At 49.7% G+C, this 9,824-nt stretch overlaps 2 protein-coding genes across 4 annotated transcripts in view; one reads left to right on the top strand and one right to left on the bottom strand.

Annotated features, from left to right (window-relative positions):
* Nucleotides 1–205: 205 nt before the first annotated feature.
* On the bottom strand, nucleotides 206–3,301 carry C3H6orf120 (chromosome 3 C6orf120 homolog). Of its 3 annotated transcripts, XM_075495830.1 has the most exons (3): nucleotides 2,820–3,301; nucleotides 1,839–1,908; nucleotides 206–1,365 (listed from the first exon to the last, which is right to left on the bottom strand). In XM_075495830.1, the coding sequence occupies exon 3, from the start codon at nucleotides 1,319–1,321 to the stop codon at nucleotides 764–766; it is 558 nt and encodes a 185-aa protein (XP_075351945.1). In that variant the 5' UTR covers nucleotides 1,322–1,365; nucleotides 1,839–1,908; nucleotides 2,820–3,301; the 3' UTR covers nucleotides 206–763. The 3 variants fall into 3 exon arrangements, with proteins under 3 accessions (XP_075351945.1, XP_075351944.1, XP_075351946.1); XM_075495829.1 differs by lacking the exon at nucleotides 1,839–1,908; XM_075495831.1 differs by lacking the exon at nucleotides 1,839–1,908 and having other exon boundaries at nucleotides 206–1,361.
* Nucleotides 3,302–8,105: 4,804 nt separating this feature from the next.
* Nucleotides 8,106–9,824, top strand: part of WDR27 (WD repeat domain 27) — a 155,547-nt gene continuing 153,828 nt past the window's right edge. Inside the window, exons 1-2 of the mRNA XM_075497174.1 lie at nucleotides 8,106–8,477; nucleotides 9,374–9,515. Coding sequence (XP_075353289.1) covers nucleotides 8,295–8,477; nucleotides 9,374–9,515 — 325 coding nt within the window. The 5' untranslated portion in view covers nucleotides 8,106–8,294. The remainder of the gene's footprint in view (nucleotides 8,478–9,373; nucleotides 9,516–9,824) is intronic.

Raw genomic sequence — 9,824 nt, 5'->3', positions numbered from 1 at the left:
AGGGAGGTGTAAGAAAACACCTCTCAAGTTCAAGATAGTATATGCTGCATTGCTTTTAACAAGGAATGAAAATGTCGTATTGACAAGTAACAACAGCTGAAGGCTTACTCTCCCTGCAGTAATAGTGAAGAAGTAACATGCACTTGATTCAGGTCATGGATGTGCAGAGGTGATGAGTGACTGGACAGCCCTCTGCTTGACAGATGGCTGACTTGATGTAGAGCACAAGCAGTCAAAATATAGATCATCTATCCCCTTAGGTGACTGACTGGTTTTTCCTTTCTTCACCCTAGGCTCCTCATCTTCAATACACTCAAAAGCCACTGCTAATTGGTTTTACTGGAGATACTTCCCCAGAAAAGGAGTAGATTTTCTTTTTAAATATGCTCTAAATTGAGAGGGGGCACTGAAGTGCACCAGTTTGTTATTTTACTTTTCTTTGTAAAAAAGATAGAAAATACTGGAGTTGATTTTCCTAAGCACCTGTTTCAAGTGAATTTAACAAGATCCCAACTGTACATTCATTTTTCAGCTCTGATCTCTGAAGAACACTGCAAATACCGTGCTTGCTGCTCATTTTACATATGGGGAGGATTTACAATATAAAATTAAATATGGCTTTTTCCCCCACTTCCTTTCTGGTTTAGGAAAAGTAACCTGAATACAGCTTCAGGAAACATAACAAAGAGTATTAAATATTACAGCAAGTCATTCCTGTTCAATTTCACAGGCTGAAGTGTGATTTAGTCCAGTGTGTATCAATTTAAAAAAGAATTTCAAGTATTAACTTCAAGATTCCAATAAGTATAGTCCAGAAAACAGATTCCTCATCCTGAGGTTCATCTTCTGTAGACTGTGAGTATTTCTGGTTTGCCTCCATCTCCTCAGGGTTGTAAGAAGCCTCGCCAAATGGATACTGTACAACTGTTCGATCATAGTATACTTTCATTTCAAACTCGCTCTCCAGGTGAGACGGATGACCATAAATCCCTATTCCCACTGGGCGGCGGAAGTGTGCAGGTACGTGGACAACATCTTGGCCGCAAGTTACAGACTGTAACTCATATTCGTCAAAGCTGGGGTGAAGCGTCATATCAGATACGTACAAGTCTGCATCACCTTTTAAACTCCGCATCTGAAGTATTATCTTTCCCTCGTGATTTAGTCTCAAATAGCTGTAGTTTCCTGCTCCAATCTGACCTTGAACAACATGAAGAAGAATCCATTCTTCAGGTACATCCTCTTCCTCAAAGGTATTTACCACAAATAGTACTTCAGCTGCCACAAATATTATCAGGATTCTTCTCCAGCGTGCTGCCATGGTCTTAAGTTATATTCAGACTCTTCCTGTGTCCTGTGCACTACCTTGTGAATACAAAACATAATTCAGATTTTAGCATATTCCATTCCTGGAAGGAACTGATTTTTTATTTTTTAATTTGATAATTTTTAGAAATCCGCTCTAGTCCATACAAAGTTAAGCAACTTCAGTTAAGTATGTTCATTGACTTTTTTTTTCTTTTTAACTACCAAAAACTGTTGCCAAGGTTCAGAGCTCTGCAGGATTAAAATGGCTTGAATTTCTTTAAGAAGTTAAACAGAAATTAATCAAGTGGGTGTTCTTTCATCCAGAACTGACACAGAGACTTCAGTTTCATTCTACCTGCATACACACCAAATTTGACAGGCACCCAGAAGAGATGAAACCAAATAATGATTTTAGCCTCAGTTTAAAAAAAAAAAAAAAAACGTTTAAAAAGAAGCCTTTTGCATGCTTGAAGAAGCTTAACTTTGTATCAGGTATTTAGGGCATCCTATTTGTTCTCCCATCCACTCACCTTAACTTTAGAAGGCAGTAAAGGTGCAAATCTGGATGTATGCATGAAGCAGTACGCATTCTGACTTGCACTGGGAATGGAGTTAGAGATAAAAACAAATTATCTAGTGAGATAATACATTAATTTATGTTTCTGCTGTGTGGACTGCTTCTAGGACTAAACTTGGCATATTTTCCCTGAAAAAAAATGCATTTACTTCCCTAAAGATTTTCTTACTGTACAAATGCTCAGCTCTTTACAGCACTTCTTACAAAACAGGCGGCTGAAGTTACCGGGGCAAGGGGGAGATGGAAAGGACTGCTGCAAGATTAAGGCTCTTACGCCCTTTCCCTCCCTGTTGCACGCTACCAGTCAGGCAGCCTGAGCGTGCCTGCAGCACTCCAGTCCTTTGAACAGTTGCACTAAGTGCGTGCGTACAAAGAAGCAAGCTCTGAACCTTGCTGAAGGCTTCCAATGCATACAGCTGACTGAATTTGACATGCAAATCACAGTCAAGCATAGGAGCCACAAGTATACGCACTTTCATGTTTCAGATGAAGATTTTCATCCTCTCATTCCTCCCATAAGGACACTACAGTTATCTTAAACATGAAAGCTACCAGTAAGTTGTTTTGTACCCTGCTAGCATCAAAACAAACTGCATTACTGAGGCGTCACTTCAACCTTAGAGGTTTTACAGTTAAACAGATGTAGGGGGAAAATGTACAAATATTTCTGTAGTTCCAAGTTTTCTGCCCCTGAGGCCTCTATACTGCAAGGCCACAATTCTGCAAAGACAGCATAAAAGAAGGAAGCACAGCATCCACAGAACCTGCCAGACTGACAAACCCCCCTCAACAGTGACAGAAAAAAATGGTCTTCTGCCTTTTGTCTCCCTGTATCAGGGAACTGACTCTGCCACTTTTAAATCGACGCGGTGATGAAATATCCGAGCGGAGGAACAGGAAAAACTCCACATCTGAGCAGAAAATAATTACTTACCTAGGGACAAACGAAAGCGTTCTGGCGCTGGAACAGCACTTGGAAGGAGCGGCGACTTCAGGAGATCTTGGACAGAGCCACCAGCGCCTCTGCCCGCCCCCGCTAACTCCCGCCTTCCCCGCGGGCGGGACAGCCGCTGGAGGCAACGGCCGGCGCCCAGGGACGCGGAGCGACTCCGCCGCCGGCCCCGGGCCCGGCCGGCGGCACAGCAGGCGGGGCGGCGGGCGGCCCCGACGGGCACGGCAGCGGCCCCGGCGTCACCCCGCCGGCTGAGGGCCGGGGCACGGCTCACCTCCGACCTGCCACGGGGCTCCGGCAACGGCGAGGCCACGGCCGAGGCGAGGCAGAGCAGCAGGCTCCGCGGACGTGCGGCAGCGCAGCGCGGCCGGGGCACGGCGGGCAAGCCCCTCCCCAGGGCGGGCTGAGGCGGGCCCGGGCGGGCCCCGGGGCAGCGCGGCGGGCGGGCGCGGAGACCGCCCCTGAGGAGCCGACAGGCAGCGGAGGGCAGGGCAGGGCAGGGCGCCGCCCCGCCCCTCCCGCCCCGCCCCGCCCCGCCGCTCCCCCCGCACGCCCCGGGAGCCGCACCGGCGGCGCCCCGCCGAGCCCGGCCCAGCAGCAGGGGGGGTGGAGGGGGGAGGCCTCCGCGCCGCCCCCCGGCAGCCGAGCGCGGCGTGCGCCACTCACCGCCGTCACCGCCGAGCTCTCCCGCCGCCGGCCCGCCCCTGCCCCTGCCCCTGCCCCTGCCCCTCCCCCTCCCCGGGGCGTGGCGGCGCGCGGGCCGCCGGCCGCGCCCCCCTGCTCTCGCGAGAGTGGGCGGCGGGGGCGGGGCCGTCGTCACGGCAACGCGGAACACTCCACGCACGCCACGCCCGGCGCTGCGGCGGGTGGGCCGCGCCGCCCCGCCGGGGCTCCGGCAGCCTCGGGCCTCGGGCCTGCGCGTCCCCGGCCTGGGGGCGTTGCTGGGGAGCCCTGGGCTCCGGGCGGGCCGGGCCACTCGCCCCGCCCGCCGCCGTGGGGGCGTGTGCTGTGCTGTCGGAGCACAGGCCCTCCCCCGGCCCGGCGGTGGCTGCGGCTGCGCGCCCCCCGGCCCGGGGGGCTGTGGCGGAGTTCGGGGGGTATATTCCGAATGGCCAAAAGCGGGGGGAGCTTGCACTGCGTGAGCAGGCGCCTCTGCTCCGTCTGGGTGTGCCGGGAGGGCGGCGATTGCGGCCGGTGCGTGCGGTGGCCGTGCTCCCGGAGTGGCGGGGTTCGTGCTCTTGCTTCAGGGCACGCCTGGGGTGGGGTCCCCACGGGAAGGGCATCGGCCCGTGGCGGAGCCCGCTGGCTGCTTGTGAGGGTCAGAGTGTTGCAGGCTGGGGTGGGTGGCTGGGAGCTTTGCCTGGGAGCAGGCCGGGCCTGCGCCGGTTCCCGTGTCCTGTCAGGGCAGTGGTCACCCTGGCCTTCAGGATCTACCTGGACTATGGCCGGGGAAGGGGAAAGCTTTGCTGTGTTGCCAGAGGGGATGTGCTTGGGGGCGCGGGGGGAGCACGGCTTCGGAGCACCAGAAGCCTTTACTGGACTTAGTCCAGTAAAGTAAGATTTGCTTAGTTGTAAATCCTGAGTTGAGGATGACACATTTGAGGAGGATGGTGAGATACCGAGTGACTGAATATGTAGATTTTTCTACAACATGCTAAGCATTTTTCAGAATGAAATCCTAAAATTAGAGAAATCTAATTTTAACTGCGCTGAAACTGGATGTAACACACTTACTGGAGGATAGGTTGCCCTTCAACAATTAGCGACAGTTTATGTGGCTATCAGCGTAAACTTCACCTAAGATCACAGAACAGAAAAACACAGTGTGAAGAGGAAAAAAAAATCATTGCTTTTGAATACCTATTGATTTCAACATGGTTACCTTAACTTGGCTTGAGCTCTTTTAAATTGTAAGGAAGACTGAAGGACTGAAATTGAAAAAAATCTGCATGGAGTGTTAGTGTGTATTAGAGATTCACGAGAATCTGTGTATGTACCCCAAGGGTCCTGTATTAACAGAATGAGCTAATGTTCTGTCTTCAAACCACAGCTCTCTAATTTCATAAAACCCACATAACTTGTTCTGTTCATTCCTACCTCAAACAGACAGGCTGCATAAGCCCACCAAATGCGGGTTCTGTTAAATTTGAGCTTTATTAAAATCAATTTCAATCTTATGAACAGGCTTATCAACTGCTTAAAACACATTAAAATGTTAAAGCTGATAAATCTCATTATTTAAAATTGTTCTTAGAATGATTGAATATTGAGACCAATAGAAATATACTATTGGACACAAAAGCATGGCATGATAAAGAACTGGTGTTTCCCTAAAATGCCCTAAAACTTTAAGTCTCTTTTTTTCACGTGGCTGTCAGTTCCATTTGGAAATGGGTGGATACCCAAGCTGTGGGAACATGCTGGAGCCAAGGTCTTTTAGCGTTGTGTTGCATAGAAACAGGACATCGCCAGAAGGTGTGTTTCATGGGGGTGTGGTGTGGTATAAATTTCTCACTGCACACTTATATGTCACCAGCGTTCCCATGCAACTGCCACCTTGTCCCAACAGGGTAGAAATGTGCTTCTCGTCATGTTACTGGAGGAGTGGCTTCTCAGCCACTGAGGAGCAGCAACACCCATTGGAAGGGCAAAAAGCAGTGGTGGTCCACACCTGTCTGAATTGGTCTCCATCAGATTGACTTTACTGGCTCAGGGTGCAGCTGCAGGAAAGGAGTTGGTCTTCTAACTCCTCTTTGATCAGTCAAGAAATTGGTCCAAGATCTCCAGTACTTCCTTGGATTTCTACTAGTTCCCTTGTTGTTATGGACAGTAGGTTGTTGAAAGTATTGTAGCTACAAACATTGAAAGACGAAAATAAACTACAGTGAAAAGAATTGGAAAAAAGCGTACTAAACTGCCTAGAAACAGTTACAAAGACACAACATGTTTCAGAACAAGGTCTTTACTCCTAGGGGTTGTTTGCCTGTCTGAACAACACCTTTTTTTCTGTATCAGCATTTATCTTTCTTTACTGATGACTAAACTGCCATAACACATTCATGACTGTATCACTCATGAAAATTGTCATCAGCATATTACAATAAAATTTTTCTCTAGTGTTCTCAGCCATGAGTCACAGTTCAGAAAAGAAATACCATCTCATGCAGTGCATTGAGTTACCTCTATGCAGCTGGTGCTCAATATAATGGCTTTATCCAAATTTACAAGGACACGTGGAAGAGAATTTGGACTGGTACTTTCTCCAGGCAAAACTAGCCCAAGGAGATTGTGTTGTCATCTATAATATATATTAGTTGCTCATACAGGGCAAAAACGCTTGTAGTATTAATTACAGACAGGCACAAGAAAGACATTCCTGTACGAAGTATCTGGTTGAAATGCAGTTGAGGTGGATATTGAGTCTACAGATTGGTGTCCATCAAAATGGTTTAAATTGGCACAGATCAAAAACTTGGTCATAGAATCATAACTCAGGCTGAAAGGGACCTCCAGACTCCTCCAGTCCAACTTCCTGTTCAAAACAGGTCTAATTAAATGAGGTTGCTCAGGGCCATGTCCAGTTGACTCTTGGACAACTCCAGGGATAGAGATCCACAACCTCTCTTCAGAAACTTGTTCTAGTATTCAACAACCCTCATGAGGTTTTAAAAAAAAATAATATCATGACATCTAACTAGATTTTCCCAGGTTCCAGCTTGTATCACTGTGCGCCTCTGAGAAGAGCCTAGCTCCATCTTCCTTGTATCCTCCAATTAGGTAGTTGTAGGCAACGATAAGGTCTCAGCTGTCTCTTCTCCAGGCTGAAAAGGCCCAGTTCTCTCTGCTTCTCTCCATACATCACCTTCTCCAGCACCCTGACCATCTTCATTGCCCTCTACTGGACTTGCTCCAGTATGTCAATATCCTCCTTGTACCAACAACCCCAAAACTGGACACAGTACTGCACATGTGGTTTTACAAGTGCCACATAGAGGGGAAGGATCACTCCCGAGACCTGCTGCCTACTGTTACTAATACAGCTCAGGATGGGGTTGGCTGCCTCTGCTGCAGAGGTGCAGTGGTGGCTCATATTCAGCTTGTCCAGTAGGATCTCCAGACCCTTTTCTACAGAGCTGCTTCCCAGACAGACATCCTCCAGCCTGGCCTCTTGCATGGGGTTACTCTGTGCTAGATGAGGGACTCTGCACTTACTCCTGTTGGACTCCATGAGTTTCTCAACAGCTTGTTTCTCAAGTCACTCTGACTACTAGCCCTGCCCACCACTGTGGTGACTGCCCCCCCAATTTGGTGTCATCCACAAACTTGGTGAGAGCAAGAGGTTTGTTTTTCTTTTCAGTGATGCTGCTCCACGCACTGTCATGGGCTGGTCCATGCTGTCCCTGCTGCATCATAGAACCACAGAATGGTTTGGGTTGGGAAAGGAAAGGACCTTTAACAATCATCTAGTCCACCCCTCTGCTATGGGCAGGGATGTCTTTCACTAGATCAGGTTGCTCAAAGCCCCATCCAACCTGACCTTGAACACTTCCAGTGATGGGGCATCCACAGCTTCTCTGGGCAACCTGTTCCAGTGTCTCACCACCTTCATTGTAAAAAAATTCCTCCTTATGTCCAGCCTAAATCTACCCTCTTTCAGTTTAACACCATTGCCCCTTGTCCTGTCACTACAGGCCTTGGTAAAAATTCTCTATCTTTCTTATAAGTCCTCTTTACATATTCAGAGGCCACAATCAGGTCTCCCCGGAGCCTTCTCTTCTCCAGGCTGAACACCACCAACTCTCTCTGCCTTTCTTCATCGGAGAGGCGTTCGTGGCCATCCTCTGGACCCGCTCCAACAGAGGTCCACGTCTCTTGTGCTGGTGTCCCCAGAGCTGGACGCAGTGCTCCAGGTGGGGTCCCACAAGAGCGGAGCTGAGGGGGCGAATCGCCTCCCTCGACCTGCTGGCTGCGCTGCTTTCCATGCAGACCAGGGTACGGTTGTGGAGAGCGAACGCCCCTTGGCGACGCCGCCACGGTTTGCAGGAAGAGAAAACGGCCCCAAGCGGCTGTTGCCGATCGCTGAGGCCCGCGCTGCGCTGGGCGCCCGCAGAGGGCGCGGCGGAGCCGTTGGGCTCGCGCTCAGCCGTTGCCCAGGCGAGGGGACGCCCGCTCCTCCGCGGGAGAGGGAGGCTTGTCCCGCTCGGCCAGCCGTCGGCGGCGCCGCTGCCCTGGTTACCGGCCGGCCGTTGGGCGGCGGGGCCGGGTAGGGCGGGGGCCGCGTTGCCTCGTCCTGGGGGCGCGGAGCCGGGCGGGCCCCTCCGCCTCCCTGCCTAAGGGTGCCCCCGCGGCAGGCTGTGTGGGCCTGGGACCCCGCGCTGTCAGGCGGTAAGGAGGCAGCCAGTGAGGGGAAAGCGGCCCCCTGCGGTGCTCCACCGCGGGGCCCGGTTCAGCCGTAGGATGGAAAGTGGCGGGGACCGTTGTTCTTCTGGAGGAAGCTGCAATCCTGACGTTGTCTGCGAAAAACACTTGTTTAAATCCAAACTGTCAGAGTCCCTTGTTCAGCTGGCGTGTAGTCACCATCACTGTGCTTTCCCTTTGAATCGAAATGAGTTGTGCATCTGGAATACAGCGACTGCTCAGGTAAAACCAGAATATATCCCTTCATAGGCTGCTATTTCAGAAGAAGACTTAAAAGAAAGATATAAACAAAATATTGGAGGGTAGTGTAGGAGTGTCAGGTTTCACTTTAGTGCTGGGAAGATACTAGCACTTGCTATGAGCTTTGTTATTGTGATGAGAATAATATAAACTGTTGTGGTGGATTGACCCTGGCTGGCAGCTAAACATCCACCCAGTCTCCTGCTCAGTCCTTCCCAGCGGGGTGGGGGAGAGAATTGGACGGGCAAAAGTGAGGAGAAGTCACGGGTCAAGATAAAAATAGTTTAACGAGTGAAGGAAAGAGGAAAAAAGAAGTGATACAAAGGCAATCACTCACCACCTCCTGCAAACAGACCAATCCCCATACAGGCTTTGAGCAATGGCCACCTTAGAAGGCAACTCCCCAGCCCCCCAACACTTTCTTCATCCAATACCCCAATTTTATTGCTGAGCACACCATCATATGTTATGGAATAATCCTTTGCCTGTTTGGTTCAGCTGTTCTGGCTGTGTCCCCTCCCAGTCTCTTGTGCACCCCTAACCTATTTGCGGGGGGGGGGGGGGCCGGGACAGAGTAGGAAAAAGTGAAAGCCCTGGTGTTGTGCAAGCAGTGTTTGGCAAAAACATTGGTGTGTTATCAACACTGTTTTCGTCCCAAAATCCAAAGAACTGCACCATGCAAGCTGCTATGAAGAAAGTTAACTCCATCCCAGCCAAACCCAGTACAGCTACATTGTAGCTAAGTGATTACGAAACAATAAAGAAAAAATAGTTATTGTTTTGTTAATTGCATGTACGTTATCCATTTGTCATTTTGTATTGTTCATAATCTTACTTTGAAGTGACTCATTTAACTCTCCTTTATCTACATTTGTCAGCCATTACATTTGTCAGGACATCATTACTCAATTTCTGCGCTGTCATTTGGAAGTAAAATCAATCCACTTCTTGTCTGCTCTGCTTCTCGTGAATGTGTGATAGTGTGGAATCTTGATGAATGCACACAGAAGATGCAAGAAGGTAGAGTATTATTTAGATAATGTATACATATTATATATATTATGTATAAAAGTGATGCAAAGGCAATCACTCACCAGCTCCTACAAGCAGACCAATGCCGAGCCAGCCTCTGAGCAACGGCTGCCTTAGAAGACAACCTCCCAACACCTCCATTCCTTCCAGTACTACTGCTGTAAAAGGCTGATATTTCTGAGTAGCATGCATCAGCCACTCAGATTCAGCAGCCCTAAAGGTGATAAATAGCGCTTTCTTTCTCTACTGCTCTTCTTCGGCAATGCCAGGCTGAATCAGGCCAGTAGTCCAGCCAGT

Source organism: Mycteria americana, chromosome 3 (assembly GCF_035582795.1).
Source record: "Mycteria americana isolate JAX WOST 10 ecotype Jacksonville Zoo and Gardens chromosome 3, USCA_MyAme_1.0, whole genome shotgun sequence".
Lineage (NCBI taxonomy): Eukaryota > Metazoa > Chordata > Aves > Ciconiiformes > Ciconiidae > Mycteria > Mycteria americana.
Note: the sequence above shows the minus strand (reverse complement) of the source record. Positions and strands in the feature narration are given on the sequence as shown.